The sequence below is a fragment of the Scomber japonicus genome, chromosome 3 (assembly GCF_027409825.1).
Source record: "Scomber japonicus isolate fScoJap1 chromosome 3, fScoJap1.pri, whole genome shotgun sequence".
In the NCBI taxonomy this organism is placed as follows: domain Eukaryota; kingdom Metazoa; phylum Chordata; class Actinopteri; order Scombriformes; family Scombridae; genus Scomber; species Scomber japonicus.
The window spans coordinates 28,983,300-29,005,273 of NC_070580.1; the positions used below are offsets into that span (position 1 = coordinate 28,983,300).

At 41.2% G+C, this 21,974-nt stretch overlaps 1 protein-coding gene across 1 annotated transcript in view; it reads left to right on the top strand.

The window, feature by feature from the left end:
* The window catches only part of ephb2b (eph receptor B2b), a 124,191-nt gene that overhangs the window by 91,058 nt on the left and 11,159 nt on the right, over nt 1–21,974 (top strand). The window contains exons 5-11 of the mRNA XM_053315213.1: nt 831–1,166; nt 14,592–14,716; nt 16,048–16,210; nt 17,935–18,043; nt 19,410–19,477; nt 21,041–21,163; nt 21,339–21,586. Of these exons, the coding sequence (XP_053171188.1) occupies nt 831–1,166; nt 14,592–14,716; nt 16,048–16,210; nt 17,935–18,043; nt 19,410–19,477; nt 21,041–21,163; nt 21,339–21,586 (1,172 nt within the window). The remainder of the gene's footprint in view (nt 1–830; nt 1,167–14,591; nt 14,717–16,047; nt 16,211–17,934; nt 18,044–19,409; nt 19,478–21,040; nt 21,164–21,338; nt 21,587–21,974) is intronic.

Consider the following 21,974-nt stretch of genomic DNA (forward strand, 5'->3'; position numbering starts at 1 on the left):
AATGGGGGGGATATTAGTCCTCCTCCCCAGGAAGGAGATGCCAAGGAGGAGTTATGTTTCCTTCTATGAGAGACACCAAGAAGGGCACTCCAATGGGCTTCTTTCCAAAGCCGGAGATCTGTTAATTGCTGCCAATTAAATATACGAAGTGATCGATTCAGATTTCGGATGTTGTGGGAGGAGCGCGATTGTTTATCCCATTAGTCCTGGAGGGTATGTCGTCCATAATTAGGTGCACATGTCTGTAAAAGATAAACAGTTCTCATTGTTTATTTGTTTGGCCTGTCACTCAACATGTAGCACCATGTGGAAAGTTTCCACCCTGTAATGCCCAGCTTCTCAGAATGTCTCAATAGGAGAAACAGTCGGTTTCTCTCCGCTGCAGTAACTCTATACGAGACTCCATGAGAAGATTGTCTAGAATAGATGTTAAGAAAATACTTGAGAAAGTGGACACCAGCATGGAAAATGAGATAGTGTAAATGGGCATCCCCTGGGAAGAGGCAGTGCCAGCTTGGAACGTTGTCAGCTCGGGCCTCAAAGAGGATATAGTGTCTTACTTAACTTGTTGATTTTCTCTCCTCCTGTGTTGGGTTATTTAAATAGAGTTGGTAGTCATGCCCTCCACACCATAAGGGACACAATACAGCTTCCATTACAACATAAGAGCATTTACATAGCGTGATAGATGTGCTTAGCACCTTGAAGTTGTGGTTGTATACATCCACATTTTCTTGACACACTCCTATTCGATCAAAGAGCTTCCCAAAATATCTTTATGTATTTATTTCATCCCTCAACTACAGGCTCTCTCTTCTTTTTTTTTTCAGCTGTCCCTTCAGCTCCGCAAACTGTGATCTCCAGTGTGAATGAAACCTCTGTGATGCTGGAGTGGATGCCTCCTCGGGATTCGGGGGGCAGGGAGGACGTGGTCTTCAACATCATATGCAAGAGCTGCGGCGGAGGTCGGGGAGGCTGCACCCGCTGTGGGGACAACGTTCAGTTTTTGCCCCGTCAGCTGGGTCTGACAGAATCCCGGGTCTACATTAGTGACCTGTTGGCCCACACACAGTACACGTTTGAGGTGCAGGCTGTCAACGGGGTGTCAGATCAGAGCCCGTACTCCCCTCAGTACGCCTCAGTCAACATTACCACTAACCAGGCTGGTAAGTGGGCCCATCTGTCTTTTTCTACACTTTATATTCCCACTGTGGTTTTCTCTCCTCCTCTCTCCTCCTCTCCTCTCCTCTCCTCTCCTCTCCTCTCCTCTCCTCTCCTCTCCTCTCCTCTCCTCTCCTCTCCTCTCCTCTCCTCTCCTCTCCTCTCCTCTCCTGTCTTCTGTTTTTTTCTATCTTTCATGTCTATTTCTGTGCTGCTCCTTTGTCACTTATACCCTGCACAGTACCTCCTCTTCATCACACTCATTCCTCTACAAGCACATAATGCACAGAGCACAGACCTCCACTAAGTCACTTTCTTTCCTCTCCTGTATGGTGATGTATGCAGATTAAGGGCGCTAAAATGGGAAGGAGAGTGCTGCTGATGATGTGACAGACAGGATGTGATGGCCTGCTGGTCTTTACTGTGTGACCTCATCACTGTGTTTTTTAGACTGCAGAGTTAAGAGCAACTCCACACTCAGTCCTCTTCATCTACTGTTCAGTGTGCAGAGCTCTGCACTCATCTCAACCCACTTGGTTGTAGTGTTACATTAGAAACAGAAAATGTAGTAGATAGTAAACACAGTATATTGACTGTTTATGTATATTTATAGGTGACCAGTAAACTAAAATCCTACTTCAGTGATCAGCAAGAGGCCGGTATTTCAGTATGTTCTGAGGCTTAATAAAAAACAGGTTCCCTCTGTGGCTTTGGTAACTTTATAATCTTTCGGATCTTCTGGAAATATACCTCAAAATCTCCTTCAATGTCTCCTCTGCTGCCGTGGGAGCTTTGCGTGTGTTTCACTACGTGATTGTGGTCGAAGTCACCGCATCGCTAATTATTTCACTGAGGCAGCAGCATTGATTTGCTCTTTAATTGTCTCTATGAAACGCATCATTTGGCGTGCCAAGCTTTGCTCCCCCAAGCACTGATGAGCGGGGGGATTCAGGCTGGGCTTTATCTTTGCACTGGCTTTGCATCCCATTGGCAACATACGTAAGTGCCTGTCATCTCTCATCATCCATCCCCCTCCACTGAAGCCAGTCTTCTATGACTGAGCTACCTAAAGCGCTGCATTACTGTGCTTTTGCTACAGTGGACATATCAGGTTTTGTTTAACTGCACACTCTCACTCTCTCATTACTTTCCTCCAGAATTCCTAACTGTCTAGATGCCCACATGAAAGCAGTTAAATAGGAAGGATATACAAGTTGGAGGAACATTTAAGAGATTTCTTCTCTTAAATTGACCCATTGTAACAAGCTTCAGTGTTTACGGAAATCTGTTAGCATAAAAGCTCTATAAAGTACTCAGTTACAATGCTGAAACTCTAAGTCACACTAAAATGGGGGCTTTCATTCAAACGGCGACCTCTTTTTATTGTCTGTTTTGATTTGAGTCACTGGTGTGGTGGGTTAATGAGGGCCTGTGAGTGCAGTTAAGCGTTGTAATGAGGCCCCTGCCCCACTCTTTCTCACTGGACCACAATAAGTCTGCCACCCCAACCCTTGGCTTCTCTGCTTCCCCTGCCGAGGGGTCCTGGCGGAAATTGGGGGGCTCTGCGCCCTCTCCACTGAAGTGCCCGTCACTTTGGATTAGGCAGCAAGAGCTCCCATCACAGGGAGCTGTGAAAAGAACTAAACTCTTGCTTGCCACCACTCCACCCTAGCACCTTCCCCCATCACCCTGCAAAACCAGGCTCACTCCTGGGACACAGGATTGCAGATTTGTGGTGCTATGCTACGGGGTTGGGGTCACAGGGACCAGGAGCCCATAATTGCATCTGGTTTGTGAGGCTTGGAGGTTACATAAACATCATGTCACCCCTAATTACCTCAGGCAGTTCTGTGCCTCCCTGTTATACTGAGAATGAGAACTTAAGATAGAGAAAAAACAAAAAAACTATGAGTAACTATGATATTTTGTGCACATAGATGTGTGCTAATCAGTCCTTTGGTAAACTTGCAGTAGACCAGCAAGCTCGAGTGTTACATGAAAGCAACAAATAAGTAAATTGAAAGTGAGTGGTGTGAAAGTGTGTCTCATTTCTCGTGTGGATGACTTGTTGGTGTGAAGGGTGAGGGCAAGGAGAGGGGGAGAGCGGTGTGAGATGTGAACAAAACTTTTTTGCTCTCCATACCCAATCAAGCACCCACCACACTCTATTACCCACAGGGCTTATCCTCCCACTCTGTAGGTGGCTGGCGACAGTCCTCGGTGATAAAGGACGTGATTGCCTTGGAAAGTGCAGCGCTTGATTACACACTGTAATGCCACACAAAAAGAGATGCCGTGCTGAATGGCGTTTGGGTCCCATTTTATAAGCATATGACTAATTCTCTAAAAGTCGTATTGTGCACAATTCTCAAAGGCCTTGAAATGCACCTCCAAGTCTTTTTTTATAATGATGAGTCACAAATAAGCCATACTTACTTTGACTTTGCTCTGTCTATAAAAATGTTACTCTTTGTATGACGCTAAGTTTCTGGAGGGAGTGACACAGAGAGTTGCAAATCTGATGCTCTCTGTCAGGGCCTGAGGGTAAGCGCCATAGGGCGTGTGTGGGTGGGTGTCCAGGTGTTACAGCGTTTTAACTAGTTCTAACAGGGATAAGAGGGATAAGACCAGTCTCACATATAGTAGATGTATGGTGACACAATGGGCTGAGGAGTCAAAAATAAATGTATTATTGAGTTGACACATTATAAACATCTATCTAAATGAAGTTGTTGAGTTTTGAAATACAAAATGTTCTGGCATTACAGTGATCCTTCATGAGTGAGCCTACTTTGTATAACTGGATAGATGGATTTACAGCACTTTAATCCAAAGTGTGTGGCCAAATGCTGTTTTTGTGTCATGAGTTCCCGACTTGTAAATATTGTTAACATCAACATCCGAATTGCAATTACGAAGAGGAACATTTTTTCTGAAAGCTCTGACATGTCCAACTTGGCACTTAATAATATGAAGATGGCTGATTACCAAACAAAAAGAGGAGGAGAGAACTCGGGATTGATCCCTTCAACCATGTGACTAGTGGACACAGCTTGAAAAGTTGCTCAGCTTTCACTGGAAATGAATTAAATGATCTACTTTTAAAGATTTTACTTGTTTTAAAGTCCCTTACTTTTTCTAGACTACAGGTCTACATTCTCATCCTAATATTAGCAGGGTTTTTTGTGTGTCAGTTAATAAATTATAAAGTTATACAAAACAGATAATCTAAACTTTTAATTTAATCTATGCATTTTTATAATTATGGTGTGTTAAGTAGGTGACCCTTTCTCTCATGATTTATATAATGGGTCTTTGTTTTTGTTGTTGTTTTTATTAGTAATTCTGGTAGATAGATAATCTGCTCAACCAGTGAGATTATGACTGTATTTATGTGAGTTGAAATGGTAGGTTCTAGTCGGATGAGGCTGAGAAGGTGAAAAGCTGCAGTTTCTGCTCTATTGTAGTGGAAGAGTAGGTATAACAATAATGGTAAAGCCTGTTAAGTGAAACAGCTAGAGTGCCTCTCTTTCTGAGAGGTACTTCAAGGAGAAACTGACGTACATCATCTCAGAGCACACATTTACCGTTTCAGACCAATTTCCACTCTCTCCTTATATCCCCCCCCCCTTCCCTTGGTTCTCTTCATCCCTTTACCTTAGTTGGCCTAAATTCATCACTGTATGAAGTGAAAATTGTTACTGAAACCACATTCCCACCATCAAGTTTAATCACATCTCTGACAGCTGAGAGGCAGTATGTGACTTTGTCCCTAATACACTTCACAGTACTACATCCTGCCACTCAGTCAGAGACACACACAAACACACAGTATATAGTTTAATGTATCCACATATTGCACACATATGCCAGCGGGTGTTTGATTTCAGGTCAGCTCTTTCAAGGCTGTGGTTAAGCTTCCAATAATGTTCGAATGCCTGCTTCTCATTAAAGATAGCTCAGGTGGAAATTGTAGTCATTGCTATATGTAATTAATTTGTGTGTGATGCTTCATTTATGGCTTATAGGATAATTAATGTACACTTAATGACACTGTGTACAGACTAGACTGCTGATTTTAAATTATGAAGGCACAAACAAATAACAGCTTACTAAGGATATGAATGTGAGTTATTTGCTAGCTTTACACTGTAGAGCTGCTGCATCATCGGTTTGTAGTGCATAGAAGATAGATTACCGGCAATCTGAATGCAAACTACTGTATCATGATATTCTATTCGAAATTTCAGCATTGTACAACAGATAAATTAGATCTTCATACCCTGTGTGTATGCCACACTGCAGTCGAAGGTTGCTTTGTATATTAAATTCCAGAGGACATATTTGTTTAGGCATTTCATTAACTCAAGGTGAGCTGTGGCATCTGCTGCTAATGTTGTGGAGAAGCAGAGGGACTCAATTGGTTTCTTATCAGGTGAGCTGGCTGATTGTGGAAGTGAACCACATTACTCAGAGAGGGGGGAGGGGTGCATAATTTTCATATGGTCTGGGGAAGATTTATGACTTAATATTGTCTAAATTGCTCAGCTCTAGTAACCAGGCTACTGGGGACTTTGCTGCTCCACTGGGCCATGGTGTGAAAAGCACTGGTGCAGAGCCAGGTGGGACTGCCAGGATATGTCAATACACCAGTCAGCCAAATCTGGCAAAAGGGCAGTGTCCCCAGTTAAAATAAATACAGAATCCATGTGGTCCAATTCATGTGACATGGCATTTTTGGTTGATTATGTACACTCATCTTCTTTACTTTCATTTCATTTTGAGATCACATAGCTTGCAAGGAGGTAGTTAGTGCATAAAATTAAACTTTACAGAACAGTGCATGTTATTATGAACTGGTAGATGTGTTTTTTTTATCAAAGTTTCCTAAAAAATTGACTATTTTAGTAGTAATACTATCAAAAATCCAGCTTAAATGAATGGTTGTTCACTCTTTACATGAAGTCATTGACATGTTATGTAGGAAGTATAAATTGTACCTACAGTAATAAAATAAAACAATTGCTGGCAGCCATAATATCAGCAAAACTCAGCTTTTAATAAGTGAGAACGAAAGAAAAAGAGGCTGAGAGACATAGAGTCAGACAGGGACCACCAGTATACATGGCGTGCAGTGTGACAGTGACAGAAGGTGTTAAGAAGGGCACATATGGTGGGTGCCAGGGTAGGTCAGCCAGGCAGACAGACAGGAGGCCTCAGCGTGCACCTGGAACTCAGCACTGACAGAGCCTTGAGAGAGTGCTACTCTGGTAGTCAGCCAGCCAGCCACACATACACCACATTCATGCCACTGTTGATACCGAGCAACCTGTTTACAAAGATAGATCCAGGCAAGCACTGCGGCAGAGAGAGAGAGCGAGATCAGCTTAGTGATAAAAATGTGTGGTAAGCAGCCTTCAGGGTTGATGGTGAGGTTCATCAGATGCCTTTAAATATCCTATGCATGCAATATGAATTCAATTATGTCTTCCCAGAAGACTATTAGGACATGGATTGTCAAAATTAGTTAACTAATTGATCTTGTTCATAAATCAATGAGTAACTATGTGTTTTTTCTGGGTACATTATATGGATCTTCTCCTCCAGGATGTGATCTGTAGGTTTAAGGCTGTGGAGGGAAGAGAGGAATAGAGTATGCACATCGCCTGCATAAATCTAGGTTAAAAGGCCACAATCTTTTGGCCCAGTGGGCTGTAAAAGGGAGCATAATGTGAACATACAATTAATTCTTGTTGAGTGCATTAGAAATGCCTGAATAATTGACCAGACTTTAATGTAGACATTTATTTACTTTTTACATCCCAGAGAAGGATGATGGTGATAATTAAAAAATAAATAAATAAGGGTGAAGCAGCAAAAAGGGGTCATGACCCAATAAGCACAGTGTTTTTCTATTAATCTATATATAAACTCTAGGAGTTAACTTCACTAATTAAGAAAATGGATCTACTCTATGATGAACACAGTGGCACTCCCCTTTCCATGTCTCTTTAGACTTCCTCATCCCTCTTCTTCTTTCTCTTCCGTTCTCTTTGCCAAACGCACTCTGAAGTTCAAATTCCTGTGGTGACATATAAGTATTCCTTTTAAGGCAGCAACAGAGTTGTCATTGTCTGAATGACTGTCTTGCCGCTGTCTGGTCTGAACACGACAAGCTGTTTCCCCCTGCTCCTACTCAGATGTCACTAATACCTCTCATTTTTTTAATGTTGCCTGGATTCACTCACAGAGATCGTGCGATCTGCATCCACCATCATGCTCTTGAAGGTTTTATGTGTAAATTGGGGTCAGGAACTTTATAAGCGGAGATGATCTTTTATAATCCTTGCTTTTGTGTTCCACTCGTTGCAGAAACCTCATACTGTGTAGATAAGCATGATTTCTACGTTAAGCCAAAAGTCAAAGCTTCGCAGTGAAATAGAACTAGAGCAGATGTGCTAGATGTAATTTCCACATCTTGTGTGTTGTAAAGATGTTACTTTGAAGCAGCTCCATGCATAAGAACTGGCATGACAAGCATCTTCCTGTGTATGATTTTTTGTTGAATGTGAATAAGCATGAAACACTGGCACTGCTTAAAATAGTACTCAGATACAGGGCTCGTAGTTCCAAATTTGTCAAGAGGTTTCCTCTTTGAGAAAGCCAAACTCCTTGTTCATACAGAGTTTAGATTTACTGTACTTTTATGCATTTTTTCCATTTTGTCACTGTGGCTGTTGTGATGTTAACATGGACTGAAGCACATCAATTCACAAAAACACCTTCCCGAAACTGTTATTCAACTCTGTTCTACTCATGTCAGCATTCTTTTGTTTTTGTACTACCGATGTAGCTATTAACTTGATAAAACAAAATATTTTCGCAATGCCACTGACCAAATCAGAGAAAAAGGAAGGCTGCAGCCCACACCAGCCTTTCCACCATTGTAGAATATTGACATGCATTCTGTGGTTTGTGGAGTTTTTCTCCTCACAGATGCCAGTTTGGGAGTTGTTTAAATGTAGAAAAGCAGCTTGCTGATTAAACAGAGTCCAGTTTCCTCCGGAGCTGTGTGAGTCAAAACCCTCATTCCACATCCCTGTGGCGGACAGCTCAAATATTGTGTCTGTTCAGCCCAAATCAGCCCCAAGTGACTTAAGGTCCACGGTAGATCTGTAAATACTGTGAAACACAGAGTTTTTGAATTAAATTGTGTTGTTACAGTATATCTTAAATGTTTTATATAGAACCAGATACGGCTGTTTAGTCCAGGTTAGGAGTCCATTGGGGGAACTGTGCAGAAAAAGGATACAAATATCTTTGAGAATGTGTAAAAATGTTTTCTGTGTTAAAGGAATTTTTACAAGACCTAAACCCCCCCGAACCAGAATGTTTGACAATCACATGACAATTTTTTGGTTTGATTTGGTTTTATTGGCGTTGACATCATTCTGGTATATTATTAAAATACAACATATTACTCTTTGTCAGCAACAGAACGATAAAGTCCTAAAACCGACAACATTTATCAACACAGAGACAGACATTCAATACTGTGGATGTTGTTGGTGGATGTTTTGGCTGCTTCAAGACCCTCCACCAAATTCCAGGATTCACTTTAACTACTGAGGAACCATTTTGATTTCATTGGAAGCCCTTATGCTGTTAAAATTTCTAACAACAGTACATTTTTACCACAAACAGTGATGTTTTAAAGCTCAAAGTATCTCAGATGGTCAAATTGCACTGATAGTTTCCAGCACAACCCACCAGCAGAGAATCTGTAAAGGATGAATTGACTTTTTGATTGTATGATAGTTAGCTCAGTGGTAGCGAAAGATTTGTCTCTCATTTCCTCTCCAGCATTGTCTCAGCACATACTTATCTGGATTGTATCTCTGTCTGCAGATTTGCCCACTTGGCTTAGATTTAAACCCTAACCTCTGCAAGCATCTGAAAACTCTTCAAGCCCCTGAAGTGCCTATTTTAGAATTAGCTTATGGTGTGTATATGAGTGTATTATAGTCCCCAATCTTTTCCAGTACAGATGGTTTAAAGCTTGATGAACTGAAATCTCACTTTTGTAGCTTTACTGCACTGGAAAATCTTTATAGATGTAAAACCCACAATCCTTTGCAGCTGGGGAAACAGGGCAGGCTGCCAGCATGCTAAAAGTACATGCAAATATGGGCCTCTCCCTTTAAGACGGCTCGATGCGATGCTCATAAATGGACGGCAGTCGAAGAGAGTGGAGCAGTGGCAGCCTGTTTGGGAGGCTGTCTGGTAGAGGACCAGCTGGTTTGGGCCCTTTGGGAGAGATTGCGATGTGGGGAAACCGATTTTTACAATGAAAAGGAAAAGGGATTTACGAGCCCTGACCTGTTCTTGCTACCTCCCCCATCCTGCCCAAATCATAGCATTGCTCCCTGCACCAGAACGTCTAATCAAATCAGAGCCACATGGGTGCAGACACATTTGGATGTAAGAACGATACTTTCTTGGAAACATATGAGTTACATGCCAGCAAATGTTGAAGATTTTTTATTTTTTCTGTACTTTTTTGTTTGTTGGAATGATACAGATCCAAAGAAAAAGGTATCAAACATGAGGCGTTGTCTCTTGCTATCCAGAAAATAAGTCCTCTGCAGGAAATAAAAGCCATTACTTTGATTGCTGTGATTCTTCCACCCCCCATCCCTCCAAACACGGCTCTATGTAGCACTAACTGTGGGTGTCTTTAAATCCTGGGGCATCTGAACGATCTCCACTCCTGGAGGTTCGTCCGATGAGGGTGTTTTAGGCATGGGGACCCATGACTGAGCCCCATGCTGCCAACCATCCACAGTGGTCTCACTTCACCAGCCTTGCTTAATGAAGATGCCTGTTACCCAGCATTCCTTTGCAAGGAACATGGTTGTAGATGGGAAAAGCCCAGCAGAATAAAAGATAACAGACATAAATTAATGTCAGTGTGGCTGATGGAAGCCTCACTTCTGCGCATGTGTTCACAGATGGATGCCCCATTAAATCGACGTTGGTTTAAATGAGTCAAGGATCCTTGTACACTCCATCTTTAATTGATTAGGGTAGTTACTAGGTGTTCAAACATAACAGTAAAACATCTATTAAAGATGTTGAGCAAAACAGAGCCTTTGTATTCTCTATTTCTGGGCCAAGGCCAGAGCGTCATGCTAGAATAGACTCCAAAGCCCTGTCTTTCATATCAGGCTGAGTAATAATGTGGGGTCTGAAACCCAATTCAGCTGGGGCTTCCCATCCTTTCACAATTAGGCAATGTGATATACAACCTTGAAAGTTTCAAGTAGACCCCCCAGGCCCCAGCATATTCACTATTTAATTTGATTGCCACTCTGATTATGTCTGATCTATTTGCAGGCTTGGATATTTTTGAGATGAAAACATTTAAACACCGTCTGTCCATAATGGAAGTGGTGTAAAATATACTCCAACACTGTGTATTGCATCAGGGAAATTTAACACCTTGTATTTAACATCAGTGGTCATTAATGTATTTCACATTATGCGAATAAGATATTTTATCACAAGCGCACCACATGGCCAAGACTCCTCTGTCTCGGTGTTACCCCTCTGTGGGAAATGGGAAACTAACAAAATACTTCTGTTAGACACATATTCATCAAGGCCATTTATCTTTCCAAATCAGCCATCTAATTTAATTATATAAACTTACAATCCCTGTCTTTGTCATTATAGTCGCTTCATTAGTTTTAAGAACATGAATAGAGCATTCACTGAGAAAACCTATAAATAAAGTATCTAGTGAAAGTGGAGCTCACCCACTATGAAAAAACTGATCTGACTTGACAGTTTTCGATGAGCTGGCTCAGTATATGAGTATGAATGACTGGGAAACTTTCTTACATCTTTGTTTACAATGTATAATTGTCCTTAATGGAGTGTAATCCACATGATTTTAAAATAATTATTGTAACAACAAAGAGAATGGCTTAAAACAACAGAAACATGTATTTAGTGGCATAACTCAGTGAAAGATGTTGACACAATGGAAAGTATAAGTTAGTAATGAAAGAAAAAGTAATGAAAGTATTTACTCAAACCTTTAAATTATAGATTAACTTGGGGGGGAGGGGGGCGTTCTAGGTAAACTTGGAAGATTTGGAGTACAATAGAGACTTGTAGATTTGGAGTACATAAATTAGATGTACGAAAATGGCTTTCATATGTGGATCAGTGCTGTAGGCCGTACTGCAATGAAACGTTGACTTGGCATACTGCTACATTCCTCAGTCAATTGGTGGAACGTCAGTTTAGCTTGAAAAGCGTGTACAGAATTGACTTGAAATACACAACACCGCTGGATCGCTGTTTTCTCTACATGCCAAATGTTTCAACACTTTTTGTTTTTTCGCTCAGTATTTACCATCGCATCAATAGTCACGTCTTCCTTTAATTTAATCTCAGTTTGTTTTCAGTTCCACCCCCCCTTTATCGGTTTCTTCAGCCGAGACATGGCGACTGCCACCCCGCTGTCTGGAAGTTGTCCTTTAGTAGAAGAAAACCACAGTGTTCTCCTCCAACAGCTTTTTATGTTGGCATGTTTCCATCCTCTGTACATGAATACATGAGCTGCCTTTGTTTCTTTGGCCCTGTATCAGGTTACTAGGCATGGCTGCGTGTGTGTTTAATGGAAATGCTATGCAGGAAAAGGCCATGTGGCAGTCTTGAATATATGTACATCCGTAATGGGATACTCGTGAGTTCCTCTTAGAGTAACTGTTTGCCTTATTAGGCTGTCGTCTTGTGACTGCAAACAAATGGGTGAGTACAGTGAGATGGGAGAGATTCCTGAGACTGGTGTCTTGACTGTATACATTACTGTATCTCCGGCTCCAGGAAAGGAGCATGATGTATGTGCGCTGCAGAGTCACAAACCATCATGGCGTAAGTGCTTCCCTGAGATGAAATACAGCCCATCTATTTATTATCTGCTGGCAGCAGCACATGAAGACATACTCAGTGCATTGACCATCACTGTTTATATGAGACATCATAATTTGCTGCCTCAGATAGATGCTTCTGTTTGGGTCAGAGGGCATGCAAGGCTTGGCTGATTAGCTGATGAGAGTGAGTAAGGTTATAAAAGAGACTTTTTATCATTGGCTCTGAGTCACTGTGGTCACGTATGCACTCTATTTTCTTCCCTGTTTCAGGATAGTGTTCAAAAAGGCATGTCAATTTGTTACTCAGTTGTACAATTTATTTGCCGGTAACAAAAAATACATCATACAGATGATGTTAAAACCACACACATACATCAATCTTAGATTGCAGAGGCGTGGTTGTCGTAGTTTTCCAGTCAGTGGATTTTCCACAGAGAACACGTGCCGATGGAGAGACGTCTGCCTTTATTACTGGGACTCAGGGGAGCCACTGTGCTGCTGGCTGAGGGCTACGTGTGTGTGCTGCACGGGCCTGAAGGGGATGAGCGTGGGGCTTGTTGTCCATAAATCTTTCCCAGCTCCCCCCCGTTCTGACCCACACCCAGCCTACCCTTTCACACATACACACAGAGGCACATGGAGGCCTGCAGGCCTTGCCAGGCTCCCCTCACAGAGCTTTTTATCTTCAGCCTCTCTTAGCTTTACACTGACCTACAGCACCCTGAACTAATCTTAATGGTTGTTGGAGGACTCGAGTCGATCACACCCCCCTGACCTCATGGTTGTACTAAAAAGAATGTACAATGTTTTAGGTCACTGGGCTAAGCAAGACTATCGTAGGCCACCCATGCTGTAGCAAGAGATTTACTAAAAAGTCTTAAAATGTGTTTTCCTGAAAATGACTGGGGAAACATTTGAGTGACCTTATTATTTTTTCCTAATACTGACTACATTATTTAGAGAATATTTTTTAGTTATGTGATGCCATGAGAAATTTTTTAACAAAATAAATACTGAATAGAAGATTAACATTGGATTAAATGACTTTTTGATTATGATATTTGCATGGGGCACACTGCATACTGTATGATTATACATTTCAAGTTTATTTTATTTATATAGCACTTTAAAAAACAAACAGATTTTACACCAAAGTTCTTCACAAAGGCAGGCATATGTATGCACACTAAATACTGAGACTACTTCAGCAAAAGTCAACAACTTTTCTGGCTTTTGTTGAAGAACCATGCCAGTGTGTTTTTTTTTGTTTTAGCTTCATGTATACTTACTGCAAACCATTCTCTAAAGTGTCCATTTTTGTTTAGATTTTACTGATCTGGACATTCGTTTCTGTTCATTTTAGTACACTTTGAAACTTAACTTGCAAAGATTAGAGACTTGCTTGAGAAAGTTAATTTCTCACGGTAAACAGTTACTCAGCCGAATGTTTTCTTTGGTTTGAATGGCACTATCAGTGTGTGGTACTGCAGTTGTGGGAAAGAACCAGTGCTAAGTTTAAATTGTTAGAAGTCGGCTTCGGCACAACATCACGCTAGAAAATCTAATTTAGAAGGAAAAACAAAACAAAAAACAATGAGTTTGCTAAAAGTTGCAGTGTCAGTTTCACTGCTGGTTGTATTGAAGTTTCCTGTTCACCAGTTGTCCCTCAAACCTTAAAATGTTACAGCATTCTTAAATGGACCAAAAGAGTTTTCAAAAACCCATGTCAATTATAGTGTCAAAAATAATTAAGTGTTATCACTACTTAATGCAGGCTTCAAAATCCCTGTATGCTGATTTTGATACATTCCGGAGGTTCATGGGAAACCAATGTGTGCCTGGAAGGTAAGGCAATAATCAAAAAATTTGGAATTGGGAAAAATTGACAGTAATTTCAAACACATGCAATTTATAGCATGGAAAATCACCGCTAAGCTGTCATCTACAAGGAAATATGCATAAACTAAACTAAACAAAATAAAATTAGAACGTGGAAGACAAAAAATCTTCAGAGAAAGGATGTTGTGTAGCATTTTTGTGGCTCTTGTGATTCACGCTATTTGTTTGTTTAGTTTATGTGGCCGGCAAAATGAGCTTACTTCATGTCATGTGTTCTGCACCCACGGCGCTCGCTGGTCTGGCGATTTTTAAAGAGATTTATTTGCAGAAGGTGGTCTGTTATCAGTCCTGTGACAAGCACAAATTAATCACAGGAAAATCACATTTCATAGTGGGAACTCCCATTATGCTGCTTGTGTGGTTTATCCAGTGTTGTAACTTGCCAGCCGGCAGTGCTTGTCTAGTCATCAGGCTCTCTAAAAGGAGACTGCAGTATATTACATAGTCTTTATGGCATTACGTACTTCACCTTTGCAGAACCCAGTGTTTGGCTGCCAGATTAAAGATGCTGTAAAATGCTCCGCCTGACTATGAAGTAAGTAGTGATTGATCTGGCTCATCTTTAAAACACTCTTTGTCTCTTCACAGCTCCATCCACAGTATCAATAATGCACCAAGTCAGTCGTACAGTGGACAGCATCACTCTTTCCTGGTCCCAGCCTGACCAGCCCAATGGAGTCATCCTAGACTATGAGCTGCAGTATTATGAAAAGGTAAGATTGATGTAGCAGCACATTTTTCCTCCAAGCCCTCACTGATCCATATAAACATATGTTCTGCTTCCTTTTCTCCCTATCCCGCTAAATAAATTATGCCCTAATGGTAAAAACGGACTCTTATTCAGTTTTACGCTTAAATTCAGAGTATCTCCACACATTCGTTTGCATAGCAGCACATCCTAGGAGGCTTGTAGACAGAGCTTTTGAACATTGCTTATAACTTCTGCTCATTCTCTTTCAATTATAATCACGGTCAGTCACTGAGAAAGGAAACCGCGCTCAGCCCTGCAGTAGAGTCACTGGGGATTGATACGCAGAGACTTGTGGTTGAAACAATGGTGCGCTGACTGCTGTAAAAATAGTATTTAAGGGGCAAGCACCTCAGGATCAGCATACTTTCTCACAAGAACACTTGCAGTCACAAATGATTGATTCAAGCGCAGTGATCACTTAAGTGCATGTAGCAAGTCACAGACACACGGAGCCACATAGACGTACATATGTGCACACATGCATGCACATGTACACAACATTTATCAAGCTTTCGTCTACATGCTGAGCCGTTCCACTTTTGAGTATAATTCCCTTTTCTGACACTGCTGGAGAGAGCTGTCAAAACAATTGTCCCGGCCCCTGCTGTGGCTCAGAAGTGTGTGCTGAGCAGTGGGTTGAAGGGAGCAGCTAAAAGAGTCTCAGTCTCCGCTCTCAGACTTGTCAGCATTCTGGAGAGGAGTATGGCAGTGAAATACAGCTCTGATCATCAGAAGGCATGGCTCAGAAAAGCCGCCTGACCTGAAACTGCCACCAAATCTACCTTCTTAACTGCAGCTGCCGGATGACTGCCTCTTTCAGTCCTGCTGCTTTATCAAACCTGGCTCGTTTTTTTGTTGTGGCAAAATATTCAAATGTGTTCTTTTGTGGTGGATGTCTGTAAAATCGATGTAGAGATGAGTTTCTCTCAGTAGCATTTCTGCTCCCGATATTTCAGCTTCAATACAAGATTTTAACTTTACATGTTGGAGAGCAACGTTTTCTGGTGTATGTGCATTTACGCCATTATTTGCCTATAATTAGCTGCTAATCACACTTAATTTAGTCCGTGAATAATGTTTTCATTAAAATAGTAAAAAAAAAAAGTCACATCCAATTGTCAAAATCAAGAACTTTTTTGATATCTTTTGAGGTGCCACATGTCTTCCAATGCCTTAAATCTTAACATAGTATGTAATTTATTCACATGGTATTTCATAATTGTTAGCCTTTGCAATTGGTCTATAATTACTAATGTGCACACATTTAACATGTTGTTTTTCTTCTTCTCCCAGGACCAATCAGAATATAACTCTACCACTGTCAGGAGCCAGACCAACACAGTGGTCATCCGTGGCCTCAAGCCAGGAAGCATCTACGTGTTCCAGGTCCGAGCCCGCACCGTGGCTGGGTTTGGACGCTACAGTGGCAAACTGTACTTCCAGACCATGACTGAGGGTGAGAATTAAGCCAATTTTCACCATTGCACGCAAAGTCGGTATCACCTTTTATGCATGGCCCACCAACACAATATGTACCACAATATGGATACAGACAGCTTTGGGAATGAGAGGAAATAATGTGGAATAAACGATACAAGTACTCTAAAACTAGATTGCGGCTTGTAATCATGTTCTTAAATTTCATCATGTATTTGTCGGTATTACGAAACATCCCTCAGAATACCTACATAATTATTAAATAATTCCCATTTGTACATGTCCGTATTATTTCCTGTATGTGCCACACAGATGTGCTCCATTGAAGCACCTTCTCACCAATTGCCACCATACGGATTTCAGTGAAAGATGAGGTCAAGGTATTATCTTCGTACGATGACATGACTCGGAAAAGATGGAACATTCAGTAAACATCAGTCATGTAGGTTAATGTTAGAGCCAAGGTCTGGGTTTTCCCCTCTGAACATCTCATTTCCTTCAGCCTGCTGCGCCCAGGGCCATCATTAGCCTGAACTTTCATATAAACATCTCTGATGCTGCTACAGGCACAGATCTCAGCACTAAAGATACTAAACTTATTCATAACCGTAAATACTGAGTAAGCTGAGAATATATAAGACTCATTGTTTGCACTTTTTCTTTGAAAAATATTTTCGTAAAGAAAGGTAAATCAGTTCATTGTGATTTTGGCCCCAATTCTGTGTCCCACATGCACCCATAAAGTTGTTTACAGCTGCAAGAAAACACTGATTACCATAGTTAAAAGTAAACAATATCCTTTTGTGATATGTACAGTTCTGAAATGCCTCCGGTACCGTACATGAAAAGAAAACTGATCGGAAAATGTAAAAAAAAGGTCTTCAAAGAAAGTAAAAACAGTTTGTTGCCTCACTGATTTGGTTATTTTTTGTTACAGATTTGTATATCCAATGTTTACCTTTAATCAAGATTCAATAGATAATATAATAAACAAATCTTCTCTTTAAAAAAAAATCAAAAACATTCTACCTCAAAATCCTCGCCTGGGGTTCATTACAGATTAAAAAACTACACTCTAAACATTACAGATGTAAAGGGACATAATAAACAAGCAGAATCGTTGAGGCCCATCAGTCCAGCTGTTTTCTCCAGTGATTTCCCCCCTTGTGGATAAAGATGTTTTCTATCATGGAATAAAGTACACTATCCAGAAGTGGATATAGCTCTGAGGAATTCACCCACCCATGTATCTGGCTGGAGTCATGAAGTCGTGTGTCATTTGTAGTGCTCCAGAGAAGGATCTGGCTCTGCCTCTGTGTGCCCATTCAGTAGGTGGATTCCCACTCTTGGCTGCCTGAACAGTCTGGGTCTCACCCAAACATGCTCTCTCTCTCCACACTTCACACACTTTCTGCCAGATGATTTGTCCATATCAGGCCTCTGAGCACTTTCAGTGTGCTTTGGAAAATGGTCCATGCAGCCACTCAAGATGCCAAGCTGCTCATTGGTTCAGCCAGCCGTATGTCTGTCTGTCACCCATTGCTCCCTCCATATGCAGTGGCTCAGATGCTAACCCATGTGTCTCAGCTGGTGACTCTGTGTGTGTGTGTGTGTGTGTGTGTGTGTGTGTGTGTGTGTGTGTGTGTGTGTGTGTGTGTGTGTGTGTGTGTGTGTTTGTGTGTGTGTGTATGTGTGTGTGTGTCCATGGCTGTTTTTTAATGTATGCTTTTCTTCTTTCTACAGAGGAGTACAACACCAGCATTCAGGAGAAGCTACCTCTCATCATTGGCTCTGCAGCTGCCGGCCTGGTCTTCCTCATTGCTGTGGTTGTCATCATCATCGTTTGTAACCGGTGAGTCAGTCATGTCCCGGTTTTCATAAAGCTGGCATGGGGGACATGTCTCCTTGTTGTGTTTTTATTCTGTCAGGTTGAATGAAGTCTGTTGATTTGATGAATGCGGGTTGGACAGATAAAACCATGGGTTCAGAGATATTAATTCTTAATAAATTCCAGTCTTTCACCAGTGGAAATAATATATGAAAGTCTAGTTTTGTTGGTACTCCTGCTCAGCGAGTATCAAATGTTTGTAACTCTGCCAAGGACTTCAGTTCCCACTGGGGCCACATATTAAAACGATAACTCAGCTCCTATAAGGTATTTTGCTTCGGAGAAGTTTATACAAGATTAATTCATGTACTCTGTAAGCGGACTTCCCCCAGTTTTTTTTTTGAATGGTAGTTACACCACTAATGACATAGGTCGTACTTTGGGAAAATCACAGTTTTGGAACATGGCCAAGACAAAATGAAAGCGTATCTGACTAAGAGTTTTGATAACTTAAGACAGTATCAAACCCATCAATGAACTTCAGAGGATGCTTAAATAGGTTTAATATTGTGAAGCTGCTCAACAGCCATAACCTCAACTGAGAACAGCTCGGGCAAAATAAAAAAACAAAACCAAAAACATAGTGAAGCTACTGTTGAATTAAAGCTTTCCACATCTTAAAAAGGGTGAAATAACTTTTCAGTGCATTTGGCCATTTGTAATGTGTGGAAATGTTATTGTTTTATGCAAAAGATGATACATTTTTCTAGTTCTAGTAGTCTAGTACTGCATATCAATTGTTGATTCCTGTTTAATATTTTTCATTGCAATACTTTGGCTGTTCATGAAAAACAAATTTGAAAAATTTGAAAGTATAAATTTAGTTTGACTTGGTTTTTTAAAATGTTTTGTATGACTATACTTGATTTTTGATATATTTTTGTTTTACTTTGATGACAATGTTGCTCTCTGATAGATGTATTTTAATTATTCAATTGTCCAGGTCAAAATTCACCTGTTTTATTTTGCCCATTTATTTTGTGATGCTTCCAAATAATGCATCACACAGTCCACATTATTAACCCCTCAGAATAAAAAAAAAAGATTTGTTACATGTCCCCTTACTTTTTTAAAACAATGCATGTAACAGTTTTGTATCACTGCAGCTGCCCACCTGGAGTGCACTAGAAAGGAAAACAAAGACAACTTTGTGTAATGTGACTACATGGATGGCTACATTTTTAATCTACAAAATCCTGGCCCTCCATGTGAGCTGAGGTGGTGTATCTTCAGTGTAGGTAGACCTGGGGGGGGTGATTGATCTGTGTCTCTCCCCCTCCCCGCTCCCCCCTCGTTGAACCAGAGCTAGAGTTCTTTGTCTTTTCCCCAGGAGGCGTGGCTTCGACAGGGCTGATTCAGAATACACAGACAAACTGCAGCACTACACCAGCGGCCACAGTGAGTAAACCACCACTCCTCTCTGCCTACGTGTAACGCCGTGTTCCTCCTTCAGCAGCGCCACGCACACCTGTCTCCATGACTACCACCTCACACAGTCGTCTCCATGGCTATCATTCAGCCCTCTGCTGCCTCACACACCTGTCTCCATGGCTACCACCTTGCATGCTGGTGTCCTTGGCTACGGCCCAGCACAGCACCGCTTCACTCCCCCCACCCCCTTTATGAGTAATCCTGCCTGTTGTTTGACTCTGCTCACTCGGAGTCTGGATTTAACCACATCAAAACCAGTGTTCGAGTGTGTGTTCTGTGCATCATCACATTTCATAGTTAACTAAATCCATTGTTGTGGAAATAGGTCAGTCTTCGCTCACGTTAACGCCATTAGCATGCTAATACCACATGAGTCATTTGCCATTGTTAAAAAATTCAAAAGGCTTGGTAAATGAATGGAGTTTCTCAATGATTTCCTTTCTTGACACAGTACAGTAGCATGCAGCTCAAGTGACAATAATGGAAAAATAAATCTTTGAGAAAGAGCTAAGAAGCAATTTCACCATGCCTCTGTCTTAGATAATATGGCTAATCCATTCTTCTCTTGCCTGATTGGGAAAAACTCCAATCTATTTCCATTTTAAGTTTATGATAATAGCTTTCTCAATATAAAATGATCGTGCTGTGCAAAGACATCCGGTGTGTGATTCAGTGAAAGTGTGCCAGTTAGAGACTTGCACATTTCACAGCTATTAACGACACGAGCCAATGTGTCCCGTGTGCATCCTGTCCTCTCACCAGTCACAGTTCAGGCTTCTGCCCTGTTTGTGGTGGTCTTTGCCACCATATCAGGGTGGTCTGTTGAACGGCGCTGCAGCTTGGGAAGAGATTGAAGGGTTTTAGTAATGGGGGGTTTTGCCTGGTAAGATCCTCTCCATCTGTTCATCTCTGCAGCACATTTCTTCAGCGAGGTGTGCCAGGTTTTTTAGGTGGCATGCATGCTCTTCTAGCTCTGCAGCAGCCCAGGCATGAGTTCAGTATCCATTCAAATAGCCTCAGGCCTGATGTGTGGAGGTGAGAGCCGAATAATCGGATTTAAAACTTGGGACACTTAAGTCCCTGAACACTTAAAGGCCACCTTAAGCCAATTTACCTGGCATCAGGGCTTAGGAGAGCCAATTTATTTCTTGGAGTGGAGCTGAGCAATGCTGATATAGGGCCCAGGTTTTTTCTCCAGAGTGTTAATGGCACTATGACTCACAGGAAATGATATATATATTAACTTGCCTTATCACTGCTAAGAGGACTGGAGGAATCATGGCTGAATAGCTGTATGTACTGTAGAAGCCACAAGGCACTAGTCATAACCACCATTTGTAACTACATTGGATCCTCCATCTTTCAAGGTTTATCAGCAGCCCGACTGTCATACAAGAAATCACATAATTGCACAGGAATATATGAATGCAAGGTGAATTGATTGTTAACATCCCTGACTGTCTTGACCATAGGAGTGTAAGCATGACTACCAGTGTCAAATATTATAGTCCTTCTTTCCTTTTTTCCAAGTGACTCCAGGAATGAAGATTTATATTGATCCGTTCACATATGAGGACCCCAACGAGGCTGTCAGGGAGTTTGCCAAGGAGATTGATATATCCTGTGTGAAGATTGAACAGGTCATTGGTGCAGGTAATGGAAAAATCTGACTGAAACGTGCATGGAATTCAACACTGTAAAATTGCTTGCCTGTTTGTTGATTTCTAAATATAAATAGATGCAGAAAAAAAGCTGCTAAAGTTAAGTCTTTCATATATTTGTGAGTTTAATAGAATTTACCGTGTTTCCCGTGTAACCTTTTTCACAGGAGAGTTCGGGGAAGTATGCAGTGGCAACCTAAAGCTCCCGGGTAAAAGGGAGATGTTTGTGGCGATAAAAACTCTGAAGTCGGGCTACACGGAAAAGCAAAGGCGGGACTTCCTCAGTGAGGCCAGTATCATGGGCCAGTTTGACCATCCTAACGTCATTCACCTGGAGGGCGTGGTCACTAAGAGCAGTCCTGTCATGATCATCACTGAGTTTATGGAGAATGGATCTCTGGACTCCTTCCTCAGAGTGAGCAGCTATACTTTTATATCATTTGTGGTGTTTCTATGTCTCATCTTGAATAGTTACAAAGTGTGTAGGGCTGAAATATCTAATTTAACATGAAATCATTTTCTATAAATTTAACTACAGGCATAAATGTGATTATACAAAGCATAATCACACACTTGTGTTGTTTCTGCACTAATATAATCTGGTACTTTAAGTTAATGCAGTTGTTTGAAATAACTGACAGTTTATCTCTTATTTAGTGTGAAATTACATTAGTGGTATATTTGACATTACTCAATAACAACAATGTCATGACTTTCAACAGCAGTGTTATATTTACTGATTTCAGTTGCATAATTGGCAAATGATGTTAAGCCACACCAACAATTTGTCCTTGTTACCATAC